The 17,072-nt window shown below is 47.1% G+C and overlaps 8 protein-coding genes and 2 non-coding genes across 10 annotated transcripts; 4 read left to right on the plus strand and 6 right to left on the minus strand.

Annotated features, from left to right (window-relative positions):
• Window positions 1-523: 523 nt before the first annotated feature.
• Window positions 524-1,947, plus strand: TrAtP1_006591 (uncharacterized protein; the record flags this gene model as incomplete). Its single annotated transcript, XM_014083167.2, has 6 exons — window positions 524-710; window positions 770-789; window positions 856-892; window positions 958-1,025; window positions 1,093-1,565; window positions 1,635-1,947. The coding sequence occupies 6 exons, from the start codon at window positions 524-526 to the stop codon at window positions 1,945-1,947; spliced, it is 1,098 nt and encodes a 365-aa protein (XP_013938642.1).
• A 1,385-nt stretch (window positions 1,948-3,332) lies between these two features.
• TrAtP1_006592 (uncharacterized protein) lies at window positions 3,333-5,049 on the minus strand (the record flags this gene model as incomplete). Its single annotated transcript, XM_014083168.2, has 1 exon — window positions 3,333-5,049. Exon 1 carries the CDS (start codon window positions 5,043-5,045, stop codon window positions 3,333-3,335), a length of 1,713 nt encoding a protein of 570 aa, XP_013938643.1. The 5' UTR covers window positions 5,046-5,049.
• Window positions 5,050-6,059: 1,010 nt separating this feature from the next.
• TrAtP1_006593 (uncharacterized protein) lies at window positions 6,060-8,387 on the minus strand (the record flags this gene model as incomplete). Its single annotated transcript, XM_066113190.1, has 8 exons — window positions 6,060-6,235; window positions 6,331-6,590; window positions 6,642-6,955; window positions 7,011-7,113; window positions 7,171-7,270; window positions 7,322-7,755; window positions 7,813-8,204; window positions 8,256-8,387. The coding sequence occupies 8 exons, from the start codon at window positions 8,385-8,387 to the stop codon at window positions 6,060-6,062; spliced, it is 1,911 nt and encodes a 636-aa protein (XP_065969276.1).
• A 514-nt stretch (window positions 8,388-8,901) lies between these two features.
• Window positions 8,902-9,699, minus strand: TrAtP1_006594 (uncharacterized protein; the record flags this gene model as incomplete). Its single annotated transcript, XM_014083170.2, has 1 exon — window positions 8,902-9,699. The coding sequence occupies one exon, from the start codon at window positions 9,697-9,699 to the stop codon at window positions 8,902-8,904; it is 798 nt and encodes a 265-aa protein (XP_013938645.1).
• Window positions 9,700-10,177: 478 nt separating this feature from the next.
• On the plus strand, window positions 10,178-11,212 carry TrAtP1_006595 (uncharacterized protein). The gene has a single exon (XM_014083171.2). It carries the CDS (start codon window positions 10,210-10,212, stop codon window positions 11,050-11,052), a length of 843 nt encoding a protein of 280 aa, XP_013938646.1. The 5' UTR covers window positions 10,178-10,209; the 3' UTR covers window positions 11,053-11,212.
• Window positions 11,213-11,582: 370 nt separating this feature from the next.
• TrAtP1_006596 (uncharacterized protein) lies at window positions 11,583-13,315 on the plus strand. Its single transcript, XM_014083172.2, has 6 exons — window positions 11,583-11,894; window positions 11,945-12,273; window positions 12,328-12,531; window positions 12,590-12,708; window positions 12,756-12,906; window positions 12,952-13,315. The coding sequence occupies exons 1-6, from the start codon at window positions 11,719-11,721 to the stop codon at window positions 13,173-13,175; spliced, it is 1,203 nt and encodes a 400-aa protein (XP_013938647.2). The 5' UTR covers window positions 11,583-11,718; the 3' UTR covers window positions 13,176-13,315.
• Window positions 13,316-13,451: 136 nt separating this feature from the next.
• On the minus strand, window positions 13,452-13,523 carry TrAtP1_006597. Its single transcript has one exon. It is a non-coding gene; the product is annotated as a tRNA-Cys (tRNA).
• A 214-nt stretch (window positions 13,524-13,737) lies between these two features.
• Window positions 13,738-13,809, minus strand: TrAtP1_006598. Its single transcript has one exon. It is a non-coding gene; the product is annotated as a tRNA-Cys (tRNA).
• Window positions 13,810-14,202: 393 nt separating this feature from the next.
• On the plus strand, window positions 14,203-15,018 carry TrAtP1_006599 (uncharacterized protein; the record flags this gene model as incomplete). Its single annotated transcript, XM_014083173.2, has 2 exons — window positions 14,203-14,220; window positions 14,306-15,018. The coding sequence occupies 2 exons, from the start codon at window positions 14,203-14,205 to the stop codon at window positions 14,978-14,980; spliced, it is 693 nt and encodes a 230-aa protein (XP_013938648.2). The 3' UTR covers window positions 14,981-15,018.
• Window positions 15,019-15,672: 654 nt separating this feature from the next.
• On the minus strand, window positions 15,673-17,061 carry TrAtP1_006600 (uncharacterized protein; the record flags this gene model as incomplete). The annotated part of the gene is made up of 1 exon (XM_066113191.1): window positions 15,673-17,061. One exon carries the CDS (start codon window positions 17,059-17,061, stop codon window positions 15,673-15,675), a length of 1,389 nt encoding a protein of 462 aa, XP_065969277.1.
• Window positions 17,062-17,072: the final 11 nt, after the last annotated feature.

A 17,072-nucleotide genomic window follows, 5' to 3' on the forward strand; every position in this document is an offset into this window, starting at 1 on the left:
CCGGGAGTCTAACTTCGGTTTCCGATTCGCACAGGGACTCTCTCTTCACCGTTGCCACCCCTGTCTGACATTTCTTCAGCAGCACCATGCTTGTCCTCATTTATCTGGCGTTGGCAGGCAGATCCACAACGGCTCGGGTCCCTAGCCCGGTCCCACTCTGGTTGTCATGTTCGTCAACTGGATGTTCAGCTAAACGACATATCCAGAGGACCCAATACAATGCGCAAGTGTCTGAGGCTGACAGGTTGTAAGGGAAGTGGATGGGACCTGGTCAAGCTGGTGTAACCGGCCGCGGAGTGCCGCATGGGCAGGGATATTTTTCCATTTCGTCGTCTTCTTCCCGTCTTCCTGGTTCAAACGAAGCCAGTTACATCAGGATTAGCTCTGTTGGCCCTTTTATCTTCTGATCTTCCCTCCCGCGCAAGTTAGTGTGCTCATTTAAACTGCCGGCACTCGCTCCTTTTGCCTTCGGCACTTCTGGACCTGTCCTGCGAGTTTGCAGAATCATGAAGTTTTGCCCATCATGAGCTTTCCCGGTGCTGCTCCGCCGCCCGAGGGCGTTATCCCTGATCTTGCTCACCCACAGGACGTGCTGAGGACTGTGAATTATGTCACTCAAGCCTTGACAATAACCTTTGTCTCCATCTTTGTTGGGATACGATTTTACGCAAAAACCAGGTTGCTGGGAGGAGGTTTTACGGCAGATGACTGTGGGTTGATGTGTATCAAAGTGGTCCACGTACCGGGAGAAGCTGACTTGAGGAAACAGATGCAACGTACGCGGCTTATGTATGCAGCCTAATGATGCCTCAAAGATGACATATGGTGGAGCATAAAGACTAATACGCGGATTAGATACTCATGATAGGGTACTGCATCACCGCGTGCTTTGGTAAGTGCAGTCTTCAACCCTTTGCCCTTGACAACTTCGCAACACGACCGCTCATAATGATTTAGCTGGTTCACATGGCGGAGGTCTTAACATGTGGGAAGTCTCCAAGGAGCAAGCTCAGTTATACTTCAAGGTAAGAGCCAATATGCAACACTCTTCTCCTTGACACCTAGTACAGTAGTTTAACGATTACTCGAAAGTCTTGCTATGCGGCCACGATCTTCTACGCCCCGATGGCCATGACCGTCAAACTGGCTCTGCTTATCATCATCATCCGAGTCTTTGGTTCCGTCCATCGTCGAACGCTCATCGGAATCTACATCTTCATCGGTATGATCGTGGCGTATTACGTCTCCGGCTTCTTCATCAAGATCTTCATCTGCTGGCCGATTCACGCATATTGGGAGGGGGATACCAGCAAATGCTTGGACCAGAGCGCCATCGTTACAGCCGACTCCATCATCAGCGTGATCAGCGACTTGGCCATCCTGTTACTGCCAACACCCCTTACCTGGTCGCTCCAGCTACCTCGACGAAAACGATTCCGCGTAGCAGGACTGCTATGTGCTGGTGGAGTTGCCACAGGCTTTAGCATTTATCGCTTAGCGATGATTGTTGATGAGGGCAAGTCTGCAAACATGACGATGGTCTTTATCAAAGTCATTTTGTCAGGGTAAAGTCTATCCCTTTAATATTTACGGTGAAGATTATGAACGACACAGCTGACGAAATGTCTAACCAGTAACGCCGAGGTTGGTATCGGCTTAATATGCGCCTGTCTCCCCGCCGTCAGTACCCTCTACGTCCAACGCGCTCGAGGCTCCTCATACTTCAAGAACCCCGGTCAAACGAGCGTCAGCGGCCACGGCGACATCATCTTGACGAGATCATATCACGTCGATAGCTCGGTAATCGACAAGACCATTGACGACAACGCCATCGAGCTGGGCCACGACGAGACAGGACTGGTGTCGAACATCGAGACTCGAGTCCGGGCGAATGCTCCAGAGAGCCATCACTCGAATCGGTCTGATCATTCCGACGAGACGCTATGATTTCTTTTTTTTATTACATAGTCAAAAGATTTGGCGTCATTTATTAAATTTTAATGTTGATATGAGCAAAGACGTAGAGCGAAACTGGGTCTCATTTCTTGCGATCGGTTACAATTTTCGGAAATTTATTTATATACCAGTCTTTTCACTAGACAAGCGCAATCTATAATATTTTCCTAGCTAATTTGAACCTAGCAATGAAAGAATGTGGTCGAGTTGTGCTCGTTCGGCCTTTACCTCGGCAACAAAATCTTCGTCTTAGGGGCGAAGGGGCGGCGAATAGGTACATGTGCTTACAGGTCATATTATTCAATAGGGTGTGGATCGGCTGCTTGCTTTGGCTTGCACTATCTCGTTTCCATTTGCCCTGCAGACAGCCATGTTACGACTCATACAGCCCCCTGGACGTCATTTCTCGTTGCCCAGGCTCATATGCGGTGGAACATCAAGATTTGGCCAGGTCTACAGGGGAAATCCTCAACGGGAAGGTCACCCATGCCGGAGCCCCGGATTCGCGTAGGCGCGCCGTAAGCCTGAGAATGAGCGCGGCGAATGAGCTCGGAGAATAGATTCGGTGAATTCAATTTGGGGCGTCAGCAATTGGCGTGGCGGCGAATCATGGGCACATTTTCCCCGTGGAGGACATGTCGTCTCGATGAAATCTGTACAAGGTCTTTATATTGATATTGTAAAATTATAGTCTTTTAATTAGGTGTTGTGTGATGCTGTATGGTGCTGTAGTTGCGGCATCTTAGGCATCTATTGGGGGTAGAAGAAAGTACACGTATTTACTTAGAGACATTATGCTGGCAGCAGAATGCAGGGGTTGCTGAGACTAGGTAGCTTTCGATTGGCTTCGGTAGACATGAAATTACCCGTTATCTACAGATGGGTGTGGCGTTGCCGATAGAGTGCTGGAGAGAGATAGGATCTGCTCACTTGCTGGATGCAGCTGCAAGTCCCGAGGCCAGATTACGCGACATCGATAACTATCTAGAACATCGCTTACGACCCATATCTAGGTGAACTCTTGAAATTGATGATGGGGTGTTATATTAACTCGAGAATACTCATCTTTGCCAAAGGCTCTCTTTAGCAGTGCTGACTTGGACGCAGCATCACTAAAGTGAAAATTAATATAATACTAACAACTGACTATCTACATAGTCCAAACGAGTGTAGTGAAGTGAACCTCATTATCCAATCTCAGTTTATCTGCGCACATCTGATTTATCCCGCGGTGTTGTTCAGTTCTGAGTTCCAACAGAACTGCTGTCAACGACCTTGAATGAGTTGGATTGTGACATACGTTGACTGGACCAGAAGATATAGTCGTATTCAAATCGCGCTGAGTCTTCCATAGCTCTCAAACTGGAGTTTTATGATCAAAAGCGTAAAGAATCGATATTCTTCAACATGAAATCATAGCTGCTCTCCCTATATGTATCGTTTCTGAGGCTGTTGTTTTTCTTATTATACCACAAGAGCTGGCGACCCTCTTTCCACTGGGGCCAAAGTACATCTACTTGAGTGCCGTTGTTTGGATCCAATTCGTAGAGAAAGTTGAGATAGTATGTCCGGCCACTGATTGTAGGGAGGTCGTCATTGGAGCCGTTGAAGAAAACAGGCATATCTGACCCGTGCTTAGTGCCAACGGGATTGAGGCCCAAGTTGTAGTCGTATGAGGAGAGATAGGACCACGAAGGTACTTCTGGGTGGTTCTCAGCAAAAATCTGAAGCGTAACACGCCGCATCAGGTCAAAGACCATGTCACCAAGAATGGCGGCGATCCTCCTCTTGCCCGGATAGAGCTCGGTTGGAAGGATGCTTCGGAACGGGCTTCCGTCAGAAATTTTATCGCTATAAGTGCCGACAAACTCGCTGATTTGGTCGATAGTAGCATCGCCAAAGTAATATTTCGAGAGATAGTTGACAATCTTCTCATCCGTGCCCATGTTGACTTGGAAGAGGGTGAAGGCTGTTCCCTCGTCTTCTTGCGAGCCCATAATCACGGGCACTTTATGGAACTTCCCTTCCTTTGCCAGTGCATCCGGGCTGTCGGTTAAGACAGTGCCATCTGGCCTCGGAAGATATGATAGTGCAAGAGATGGATATGAGAAAATACCAGGGACGGAATTGGCTGCAGCGGCAAAGTCGTCATTGTGCAAGTCGCGAAGACAGCTCAACGAACCCTCGGGTTTGCCCTCACATCCAGCTGCCTTGACAACTGCACTGTAGATAGCCTCCCCTTTGGGACCATTCAGAGGATCAGTTGGAAGAGCCGTTCCAGAGTTCATGATAGCACCATGGAAAAGCTCTTCACCCTTGTAGGTGGCATTGCCGTCATACAGAACAAGCTGGTCAAACACCGATATGGCTCCAGCAGACTCTCCCCAAATTATGACTCTCGTTGGGTCGCCTCCAAACTCTGCAATATTATCGGCGACCCATTCAAGCCCCATCCGCTGGTCACGCAGGCCTGCATTACCACTTCCTTCACGAAGAATCTCTTCGCCCGGCATAAAGCCCCAGCCGCCGACGCGATAATTGACGGATACATAGACAAATGGCTGATTGAGTTGCACGCCAGTCGTGATCAAGTTTTTACCATCAAACGGAGGGGTGCTCCCAGCCACAAAACCGCCACCATAAATCCAGAATAGTACAGGAAGATTGGCGCCGGCTTCAACGCCCTGGGGACGTTGAACGTTGATTATCAAGCAGTCCTCGTCAAAGTTAGAGGGCGTATCGCCGGCGGTGTCTTTGAGAACAGAGATCGCGACGTTGATTTCTGCAAAAGTCGCTGTCGTATCTTCCGTGTCGGCAAATGGGCCAAAGATGGGTCCCAAATGGCATGCTACAGGTTTCCTGGTAGCATCAAACTCCCCAAGGTGTCTCGAAAGCCTGACTGGCGGTTTGAAGCGCAAGTCGCCAATTGGTGGATCCGCATAAGGGATGCCTCTGAACGACTCGACTCCATTATCCACTGAACCAATAATGGTGCCAGATGGAATTGTGACGTTCACATTTTGCGCTGGTACGGCTCCAGCTATGGGCAGCAGTCCAGCCACGAGAGCCACGAGGGCAGTTGCTTTCATAATGATGATGGATGAAGAAGAATGTAATGAAAGAGTAGAATATAAATTATGAGACTTTATCACGATAGCCTTGAGTTATGAGCAAAGTGAGATTCAGTAGCTCAACAAGCGGGATGATCTGGCCCTTATATAAGTAATTGGACGTATAGAGCATCTCCTTCTTACGTACATCATGAGGAAATGAGCGCCCAAATAGCCTACTTGTCGAAGAAGGTAATATAATATGAGACAGATTATGACATAATATTGTGTTACATCATGCTAGCTCGGCTGCTTTCTGAGAGCAGGTGAGGCTGATTGAGTAATACCGCCGTGCGAAGTCGTAAGACAGATTCGGCTCTTACTAAGAAGCCCGTGCTTTCTTGTGAGGTCTAATATCAAGGTGAACAGAGACGTGAGAGTATATCACCGAGTTGCATTCTTATTGATCGTTTTCCTCTCCAGTACCCTCTTCAAATTATCTTCTATATGACTTACACAAATATATAGAAAGGCGGCGGCCAGTGTTTTATTACTCATAGATTAACTCATATGATCCCTATCTAGGACTTTGTGATAAGATTCTCAGTCATTCACCTCAAATTATATTACTAAATAGATTACCTATAGTAGTATTCCCAGTCAAGCATGCTCTGAGACATTGCCGCATACGAAGTCTGAGATAATATTCTCCGTCACATGAGACATGCAATAAAACTTTGGGCGCGTATAATCTAAACACCATACTACTTAGAACTTCTATAGTAGTAATCTGAATCTACTTAGAACCTCTATAGTAGTAATCTATCTCGCAGTGCATGCGCCGCAAACATTTGTCTCTGGAAGATATACCATTTTGAATGTCGCTAAAAACTAACGGCTTATTTCTCTCGACAGCGAGACTACTCTACGCAATTTTCACTTTCTCAACGAGCATGACTCATTTGCTATTAAATAATAGTAGACGCATCAATTAAGTCAACTGAGTGCTATGGGCTATCAAGCATACATGCGATATTGAATGCCGCAAACATACTAAGTAAGAGGGGCTTGATCTTGCTCCGCTTCAATGACAGTATATGAATCCTCAAAGAGTTTACTGACGAAATCAGCCAGCATGATGTCGCTACCTTTAGCAGCTATGAATCCAACAGCGGCAGGAAGCTGTTCGATCCTTTGCGTGAACTTCGAGGTGTATGGCGTGGTACCGACTGCACCTCATAAGTCAGTAAAACGCTAGAGGATTTGTGAAACAAGTTGAACAGTCTATAAAAGTTGCAGGGCACATGCTGCGATTGTTACTCACCAGGAAAAATGAGCTCCGGACATTGAGCATAAGGGCCTACGTTGTAAAAAAAGAAACCCTGGCCTGTAAACTCTTGTGGCCCGCTCTTATACTCATCTCTGTAGACAGGCTGGCCATCCGTCCAGGGGAGAACGATGATACTGCTAGAGTAGCCATCCCTTGCAGGCGGCATCACATGCTCATAGAACCAGTCGTGGTAGGTTTTGAGAAGCCTCTCGCCCTCTGCCTTCTGCTCTGCTGTTACTGTCGGTGTATAATCCCTGTATAAACGTTAGACACTTTGACCAACTCATGCATGCTACCTCACTCACACTTTAAATCGAACCTGTGGATTGAGGACGGGTGGTTTGCCCATCTTATGCGTGTATTCTTTGATGAAAGGCTGAAGAAGTCCTGTCCACTGATCACGGTTGGCAGACCAGTCGAAGGCGTGATGAAAATACTTGCTGATGGATTCATCTGTCCCTTCTGGACGAGTTCGAGTCCATGTGTCTGCGAGATTGATATTCGTACGATTTACTCCTAGAAAGCTTTCAACGCGCTTGATAAAATTTTCCATGACTCGCTGGCTTTCTTCATGCTCAACTGGCCAGTAGTCGGCCAAGCAGATTAACTTATTTGGCTTCTATTCACAGTAACTATGTTAGTAATTGGTGAGAAGATGTTGGTAAACTGCATACCTCGTAAACTTTTCCTTCGGTCTCTGCTGAGCCGTATAGTGCTTGTGCGAGAGTCTTGAATTCCGCTGCCGTGCGGGCAAATCCACCAACCGTGTCCCAGTTGCTAGATTATAGACATGTCAACAAACATGCTTCATAAAAATACCCATTGAAAACATACGAGCTGTATGGGACTACACCTGTGGTGTTTGCGGCCCCAAGAGTGGGCCTCATTCCGAAAATTCCCTGAGCTGCTGAAGGTGATCTGATGCTCCCCAAAGCTATGAAGAACGTCAGCAACTACTATGTATAAACGGTGGGAATAATCTTACTATCTGTGCCCAAGGACACATCAAGCCACGTATACGTAGAAACAGCGGAAGCGCTGCCAGCACTGCTTCCGCTGGGCGTGAGATAGCCGTCTCCACGCGGATTCCAAGGTCCATGGTAGTCGACCCAGTCTCTGGTTGGCCATTCCGAATCTGCAAATTGTGTAGTCTTTAGCTTTCCAACAATCACAAAGCCCAATTTGATAAGCCGCTGGACTATTTCTGCGCTTTCTTCTTTGGCCGGATAGAGCTCCGTGTACGCCCGCGAAGAAGCTCCCGTCTTGAGCCCTTTCAAATCTATAATGTCTTTTATTGCTACGCGAAGACCAGCATACGGCTTCTCCGTTGATTTGGTATAGTATAGTCGAGAGGGTACGGCGACAGTGAGAGCGGATGGAAACTGTTCTCCGTACGCGGAAACATCTAGAGATCGAAAGCTTCAACAACGGTTAGCTCTAACCACTAAAGACAGGGATTTCAGACCCGATACTCACCCATCGCCATCATCTGGAACGGTAGAGACTATAAAAGCATCTGCAGTATCTGGGTACAGCCGGTAAACCTGATGAAGTTGGCCGTGATGCAGAAAATAAGGACCCTGAGGAAGCTGGGCTTCCAGCTCGCTACTGTAGAGAAAACCTATGTTGCAAGCCCCAAGGCTACGAAGAGTGTCCTTTTCTTCTCCCGTGAGTTTTCGTTCAATGTCGGTCGTCTGGACAATTATGGCCCCAGTGAATTCCCGCGACCAGACGTCATCTTTAGCTCTAAAGTCATCCAAGATGCCCTGGAGCTCACCCGTGCTAGGAAATTGACCGTCAATCGTAAGCATAGTACACGCTTCAGCAACCGCATCACGTTCGAAAGTCGATATGTCCAGTTGAGAATCCTAGGAATCGTCAGAAAATCATTCAAACTTGGACAACACATTGGGCCTCACAGAAGGGGCCAAAGGGTGCATGTAGTACGATATATCGCCGAGGCGGACGACCGTCGACACCACCTTTGCAGCCATGGTTTGTCTGTAGAAGATGGTGAATATTGTTGCGAGTAGTATTGGAATTGGAAACATCTCATGAACTCAAAGCCCAACGTTAAACTTTGCGATGAAGGAGAAGGGAAGCGAGTTAAGTAGCAGTTGCAGTTGTTTGCAAGGTGGCAACAATGAAAAAGCTGTTCAACGACAATGAGAAGGCGGGGGGCATCAAGACTCCCTGAACATTGAGGCTTTGTGGTGAAGGTATGCGGCTGCGTGCTTCTGGGTGACTGTACCTCATGTGCATGCAGTGTTCGAATGTTGGTGGCAAGGACGGATTCAGGTAGATTGATATGAACAGGTAGATTAATATGAAGGCTGTACTCTGCACTCAAAGCCTGGCTGCACGGGCCGCACGACACACCAAGCTTGCTAGGAATAACGGCCCGGGCATCCTTGGCTTCAATGCGTTGGCTTTGGGATTCTCAGAAGATATGAACAGCGCCAAGTATTCGACCAACAAAGCAGCACTCTTCATAGTGTACATGTAGAGCATCATGGCAGTGAAATGCATCCTGTCCAACCATGCGAGGCTATCTGAATCTGCTGTTCAATCCTCAAATGTCGGGTTACTTAACCACGTACAGATTTTGTTGAGAGCAAATGTATCATGATGTGTCTCTGACGTTGTATAGTCTTTCATCTCGCAATCAATCCAGCCTTTCGTACCACGGCTAGTTGACAGTTTCTCCCCAATTCTCCGAGACGAGCCAAAGTCAATCACAATGGGCCTACCGTCCTCTGCCACAAGGACGTTTGAGGGGTTAAGGTCGTTATGGGCCCAGCCAAGAGCGTGCAAGTGATAAATTGCCGAGTGCAGTGATTCCATAAAGAGCTCTTTATCTTGGATGGCTTGGCCACTCTTTAGGAAATTGTTCAAGTCGTAGAGGTGTCGGTCCAGGACAAGTCCAGTGATATATCCACGCCGGACATGGCAACCATGGTATCCAACAATATTCGGGTGAGGTTGGCTCCTTAGCATTTCCATGACTTCTGCCTCCTCTGCAAATCCATCGCGAAGGAGATGCACGACTTTATGCTTTGAGAATATGTCATACTTTCCTACTTGAGGCCGTTTGATGAAAATGCCTAGAGGGAGCTCTTGAGGAGCCTTGGTTGTAGTGAAAGCTTGGGGCCACGGTGGGAAGATTTCGTCGTCAGGAATTCGAGTGAGGGAGGCGGTGATTTCTTGAAACGTGATGTCTGCCTTTGGCTTGTTTATCTCGCTGTAAAATACCCGGTCATCGTCCACCTTTGCGATTGCGGTATATTGGAAGTCTTCGGTTTCATCGTCAAATTCTTCAGATACCCAAAGTAATTCTTCCCAGCTGGTAATCTCAGGCGCCATGGCGATGAAGGCTGGATCCATTGGGTTCTAGTGCGGAAGAAGAAAAGAGCGGTCTGCGTGGATATACTGTTGGAAGAGCTAGGATACCTTATGTGTTGGTACATTACTACGCAGAGAGAAGTGGTCACTTCAACTTTTGCCATAGTGGTCTGTTCAACATACAGGTATGCTGTATATGCGCCATTATAGTGGGTCTGCAAAGGTACAGTATTTCGGTACGGTGCAAACGTAGAGATCGAAGGGGGGGATGAAGGTAACGACGCATGCTGCATCAGAGTATAACATATTACAAGATACAGCGTTTACATGATATCACAGCCGTTGGGATAATAGTATTGCTCGTCCAAGCTAGATAATAGAGCCAGTACCATAGTAGATTATAGTATTATCTACAGACATAGCAAACACAGAAGCTAGTAACAGCACTGCCAGTCCCCCACTTCTTCAATTATCTTCTCCCCTTCATCTACATGCTAGCATCGCAAATTCCTTCGTACGGACACGCGTGATATGGCTTCTATACCAATAAAGCGGCTACAGCTAAAAGCTCAATTGCCGAGAGTACTCAGAACTATAGGCAAGAAGCACTCTTATGGCCTTTATCAACAGCCGGCGCGTCTCAAGCATCGCTCCAACGCGATTCTAGCAGCTTGCTTGCCAACTCAAACATATCCATTCAACCGGCCTTTCATGTCAAGCAGCGCGCAAAGGCAGCCGAGATCGATTGGCATGGAATGGTATGACCTCTCGCCCGCGCGCCAAATCCAGTGGATGCTAGAATCTGGAGACAACAAATGGGGCTGGGCCATCTACCGATGCACTTACAAGCCAGAGCTCCAGGGCCCTTGGGAGAAGTTCAAGAACCTCGTCGAATGCAGGATACAAAAGGCCATTGTAGATTCAGATGCTCCTGACATCGCCAAGAAGCTCGACTTGGCCTGGATCGAGGATTCTCAGCTTGAAGGTGCACTGCTGAGTGAACTGAAGCGTAGATTCAGGGAGTGGGTGCGCACTGAAACGCAACACTTCAACTTCGATATAAGTGCTCACTCTTCTGAACTCGGTTCAAGGTACTCACACTTTATCCAAGTCGACGAGGAAAGCCTGGTGAGCTGTCTTCGTGAATGTGGTGTTGATCTTCATGGAGGGCATGTGAATATTGTTCGGGGTTGGGCAGATGGTCTCGCGCCTGAGGAGGCGACAGATGAGTTTGGTGACGCCCTCGATGCTGAGGACTGGATGAAGATTCCGGCAAGCGAGATCATGCCCAGCACTTATATGGAGTTTGACAACGATGAAATGTGGTATGTCAACTATACGCAACCGCCGAACGTGTGCAATGCACGTTGGTAGACCGTAGCTATGAAGACGCATGTTGCGGGTTTGATGCACAATGCTCTCTACGCCATATACATTAATACTGCCACCTTACGTCAGACTATTAGCCTATGTATTATAAGCAAATCTCTCCACCATTTAATGCAAACAGTCAAGACTTTGTGAAGTATTGCAAGAGAATTGTTTCATAAAGAAAGACTCACCGTCCAATCTCTTGAGGGAATTCGTACGGCAGAATAGACACCTCTCGGGGTTTTTCTTTCATAAGACAGCTTCCATGTAACGGCATTACAAACCGGATATATCCATTTGCATTTGGAGTGATTTATGAGCTACGACGCTTTTCGTTCCTTAACACTAAAGTCACTGTTGTCATTCACATATGAGAGCGATATCGACGGCGACAGAGTGGGAGAGGCTGAGATCTCGCTTGTGTTGGACAGGCATTCCGGCTTAGACGAGCTGGGAGCGTGCTGGTGGGGCAGGCCGCCATACCCCGTCTCTGCTCCATGCAACTTGGCCAAATACTGCCTCAACATGGAAGAGACGTGCACAAAATTAGCTCTTTCGCATTCCCCGAAGCTATAAATTATCATTGTACAACAATACAGTCCGGGATTTTCCGAGCTTTCGACGTCAATCCTGCCGATTTCACCACTTCATCTCACTACCACCACAAAAATGATTGATCAATTCCAATACAACATTGGTTTGCCCGCAGAAGAATTGTCTGGCTATGGCCCCGGAGGCTACCATCCAGTGCGTCTTGGCGACACGCTCGATGATGGGAGATACCGAATTCTGAATAAGCTTGGCTTTGGGTCATTCTCCACTGTCTGGCTCGCTCGAGATGAAGAGTAACTTGCCTGTTCTCTTTTAGGCCGATATTTACTTACATCCCCACCAGGAACAAGACGAATGTTTCTATTAAAATCGTAGTCGCAGAGCAGTCGCACAATCACAATCACGAGTTGGAAATTCTGCAGGCTATCAAGCGAAACGGCGACCCTGCCCATCCAGGCCATAGACATGTTTCGCATCTTCTAAACTCATTCTATCATGAGGGTCCCAATGGACGCCATCTTTGTATAGTTCTCGAGTTGCTTGGCCCGAAGACATCTTCAATTGCAGAGATGCAACCAAATTACCGTTTAGAAGGTCAAATTGCTCGTCGAATTTCCTCCCAGCTCCTTTTTGCTGTAGATTATCTCCGAGCGTGTGGCGTAGCACACGGAGGTAGGCCGCACCTAAGCTAAACCTACTACTTCTCCTATTAACCTTGAATATTAGATATACATATGGGCAACGTCTTATTTCAGCTCTCGAATGTCAACGAAACTCTCACTATCGATGACCCTCAAATAGGGGAGGTTTCAAAGAAGGATGGGTCACCTAATGAGAAGGGGGTTCCGGACTACCTAGTAGAGCCTGCAGAATATGGGTATGGCAATGGCGAGCTTCTTGATGAGGTCCAGCTTGTCGATTTCGGCGAATGTTTGTCTTCCCTCACTTGCCGAAATAAGTAATGAGCTGACTCTATTCTTGCATTCAGCATTCTTCCTCTCCAATCCGCCCAAGTCGATTCATACACCCATGTCCTTTCACCCGCCAGAACTGGTTTTCCGACGCCCACTGACCGAAGCGGTTGACATCTGGAATCTTGGATGCACGGTAAGAACTAATAAGCTAAATTTATACATCAACTAATAAAATTAAAGACATATGAGCTTGTGATCGGGCGCCCACCACTGGAGGCATTTATGGATGATCGCGAGTTAATACCACAGTTTCAGAAGGTGCTTGGTGGTCTTCCTGAGCAATGGATCCCAGAAGGTCTGGAAACCGGCGTGCTTGAGGAGGTACCAGACGGTAAGTTCGCAAAAGAACGGCTCCGAATCTAGCTAACTTTAAAAGCATCCCGCGCGGAATACTTTTTGCCCCTCGAGGAGCAAATACAAAAGACATACGCCAACGGGTACGACAAGGAGACACTTGATGTTAATGAGAAGGATCTCTCAGTACTTGGAAGCTATCTTCGAAAGATGTGTGTCGTTGAACCTACTACACGAGCGACGTTGACGGAATTGTTGTCACATCCATGGATCAAGGCGGATGAAGGAATTAGAAGTGAAGAATGAAGGAAAACAAAGGCATCAACCGCTTGACAAGCCTCGGATCGCTAGTATATAATATGTATACTCTCTAAAAGACAAGACACGAGATGGGGTCAAGAAGAATATAATTATGCAATTTTTACATAGCTCTAGCTTTATTTCAGGCAATTGTTCTCGAAAAAGGCTTGAAAGATTATAACGAAATTGGATCCAAGAACACTCTATTTTAAAAAAAAAAAAAAAAATTAGTGTATAAAAAGTAAAATGATTTAGAGATCAAGAAGCTAAAAAAGATACATAAGGACCGAACGCGGATCGAACGCGTGACCTAGAGATCTGCAATCTCTCGCTCTACCACTGAGCTATCGATCCACTGCGATGACTAGGGCGAGCAAGACTAAGGTATATAGTGGAATAGCTTGGAAGATCAGCAACTGCATTTCAGCCTTCTCTATTCTTGCAGGTAATCAAGAGTTTAATAAGTATAATCAATTAAGAGAAAGACAAAGATTAATTCTTTAATAATAATAAGTATAAAACCATAGACAGTTATAAGATCTATTAGGTAGCAAAAGCAAAAAAAGGAAGGACCGAACGCGGATCGAACGCGTGACCTAGAGATCTGCAATCTCTCGCTCTACCACTGAGCTATCGATCCGAATGTGGAGATCAAGAGCAAATAATTCCATTTATAGACTCATTGCCTTAACCTTTATGGACCAGTTTGCCAGTGTTAAACGTCACAGGAATCAGGATCGCGATAATTGGTTGATTCCTCTAGGATGCCTCCTGTGCCTGTTTAGGGCTTAAGAACAGAGGTACCTAACTGTGCTATCTAAAAGTGGGTATTACTGTGTACTTTGTTTCCTAGGCCGAAAACGGGTCTCACATCAACAGCCAGTCTACAGTCGCATATCAGGTCCGTGTTTCTTTTTAAAAAGCTTTCCTTGGAGAGCATGGAAAGCTTACATCTTGGAGTAACAGACTCCTATAACCATTACACTCAGCTAGGAACACAAATTTGGATACATTAGCTGAATAATACAAAGACATGCCCAATCAAGCACAAGTGTAGGGCTCTTGAATTTTTTTTCTCAACAAGTAAGCATATAGGGTAGCCCACTACTAATCGTATTTACAAAGCGTTCAATTAGTTTACACCTCATGATCCTCGTGATGGGCCACCAGTTCAGAACGCCACTGCGCTCAAAGAATATTGGACAAATAGCTTTAACTGGAATATTGCGCAGTCTCATTTGAACGAGCACCCGCCGCAGTTCACGACTACAATTGACGGCGTTGGAAACTACTCGCACAGCATTCCGCTCCACTTTGTCCACCGCCAATCTCCCAGAAAAGATGCCATTCCGCTGCTGTTCGTGCACGGTTACCCAGGGTCGTTTCTAAAGGTCGATCGTGTTATTGACAGGTATATCGATCCTCCCTCTAACGAAACGGCGTTCCATGTAGTGGCTCCTAGATTGCCGGGATTCGGTTTCTCGCCGGCTCCCGAGTATCCTGGCCTAGGGCTCCGGGAGGCTGGTCAAGTCTTCCACAACCTAATGTTGCAGTTGGGATACAACAAGTATATTGTCCATGGTGGTGATCTTGGCTCTCACACCGTGCGCTACATGGCCATCGATCATACTGAGAGCGTTCGAGCACTTCACACCAATCTTTGGCATCCAGTGCCTAATAAGAATGATGTGGAGAGATTCAATGCTAAAAACTCTACGGCAGAGGAGGCATTTCCCATCAGCGTTTTAGCAACGTCCAGGCTATCATATCTGGGCCAGCGGCAGGTCTTTGAGAACCAATCTCTACAGTGAGCATATGCGGCGACAGATAGCCCAGTTGGCCATGCGGCTTGGGTATCAGCCCAGTTGGTTGGTGGTAGTCCTTCTGATCCCTGTACAGCGGATGAAGTCATCACATAGACAATGATGTTACACATATAGGGGCCGTTTGGGGGCGCCAGGATGTACAAGAAACTTTCATCGCGGGTAAGAATTCCGTACATGAAAAGGCTCGCTACGATGTCTCATTGAATACAGGGACAAAACCCATGTATCCTATCTAAAATAGCTGATCTATAAATTGATATATGCAATAGTGATAGTATGAGGTGTCTCTGTGTCCAGCAAGACAGAGAACAATATTTATATATCTAGAAGTCAAATTACATATACGTTAAACGTGAAAAAAAAAGTTGCCTTTATTTTCACTTACACTATACCTACTAGTATGTACCTAGAGGTTGTAGACTTACAGACTTCATGCTACTAGTACCTACCTAAGGTATTCACTTCCTCCACTTCCCAGCCAATACCATCTGCATCTGCGACAGAGCGTGAGCTATGCAACACTGTCGAAAACAGAGAGCACCGGTAAGTGCAAGCCATGTAGTTAGTTCAACATTAAACAAAACAATAACAATAACAACCCAATAATATTTATATTATAGACATTACTACATAATTAAACTCTACTAATATTAATTGTCTTTGTCTTTTTAAATCTTCTATACTTTAACCTCTTTACTCTCCTTATTCTCCTTATCCTCCTTACTCTCTTCACTCTCTTCACCCTCTTCACTCTCTTCACCCTCTTCACTCTCTTCACCTTCTTCACCCTCTTCACCCTCTTCACCCTCCTCACCCTCTTCACTCTCCTCATCCTCCTCACTCTCCTCATCCTCCTCACTCTCCTCATCCTCCTCACTCTCCTCATTCTCTTCATCCTCACTCTCCTCATCCTCCTCACCTTCTTCATCCTCCTCACCCTCTTCACCTTCTTCATCCTCTTCACCCTCTTCACCCTCTTCACTCTCTTCACCCTCCTCATCCTCCTCACCCTCCTCACCCTCCTCACCCTCCTCATCCTCCTCATCTTCCTCATCCTCTTCACTCTCTTCACCCTCTTCGTCCTCCTCATCCTCCTCATCCTCCTCATCCTCCTCATCCTCCTCACTCTCCTCATTCTCTTCATCCTCTTCATCTTCCTCATCCTCCTCATCCTCTTCACTCTCTTCACCCTCTTCACCCTCTTCACCCTCTTCACCCTCTTCACCCTCTTCACCCTCTTCACCCTCTTCACCCTCTTCGTCCTCTTCATCATCTTCACTCTCTTTATCCACCCCACCCTCTCCATTCTCAACGCCCTCTTTATCTTTATTCATTTTACCTTCATCCTTTTCCTTATTTTCATCTCCTCGCTTTACATCTTTCGATTCATTTCCTCTTTCCTCTTCACTCTCTTCATTGACTTCTGCTGCTTTGTTTTCTTCATCTTGATGCTCATCTGGTTTAGATATGTGTCTCGTCTTGGCCTTCTCCTCTTCCTCCCTCGAATCGACTACATCATCTTGGTTCTGCCCTTTATCGTTGCCTCGGTTCTTCTCCCCCCCATCCTCCCAGTCATTGTCCGAGTCCCACGAGACCGAGCCGTGGTGATCCCAGGCATCGTAGTAACCATGGTGCCTTTCGTCGTCGCCGTCATCGGGGTCGTCGTTCTCCTCGACGCTGCTGCCGTCGTCCCGATCGTGGTTCATGTGCTTCCAGTCGGTGACGTCCATGATGATGGCGGCCTGGTCCATGCCGTAGGCGTCCTTGAGCTCCTTCCACTTCCTCTCCTCCATCTTCCCCACTTCCGTCATGTCACCGACATGGTGATAGTGGCTGATGAGGGAGTCCATGATGCGGATCTTCTTCGGATGGCCGACCGGCAGCTTCGTCTCGGTGTCGTAGCAGCGTAGGACGTCTCGGAGCAGAACGTCGCCCATCTCTTGCTCTTCTCCCTCCCTCTCCCCTTCTCCTCCTCCTCCCCCCTCCCCTTCTCCCTCTACTCCTCCCTCTTCTCCCTCCTTCATATAGAGATTACCAAGATAGGTCGACGCTTCCAGCGTGAGCATGTGGGCGCTCC

This window comes from Trichoderma atroviride, chromosome 3 (genome assembly GCF_020647795.1).
Source record: "Trichoderma atroviride chromosome 3, complete sequence".
NCBI classification, from domain to species: Eukaryota; Fungi; Ascomycota; class Sordariomycetes; order Hypocreales; family Hypocreaceae; genus Trichoderma; species Trichoderma atroviride.

Excerpts from the sequence above, each read along its gene's own strand:
- TrAtP1_006596 (XM_014083172.2), top strand. The coding sequence starts at position 11,719 with ATGATTGATCAATTCCAATACAACATTGGTTTGCCCGCAGAAGAATTG. Across the intron at positions 12,274-12,327 it reads GTGTGGCGTAGCACACGGAG|ATATACATATGGGCAACGTC; the intron begins GTAGGCCGCACC and ends CTTGAATATTAG. Across the intron at positions 12,907-12,951 it reads GCTTGAGGAGGTACCAGACG|CATCCCGCGCGGAATACTTT; the intron begins GTAAGTTCGCAA and ends TAACTTTAAAAG.
- TrAtP1_006595 (XM_014083171.2), top strand. The coding sequence starts at position 10,210 with ATGGCTTCTATACCAATAAAGCGGCTACAGCTAAAAGCTCAATTGCCG.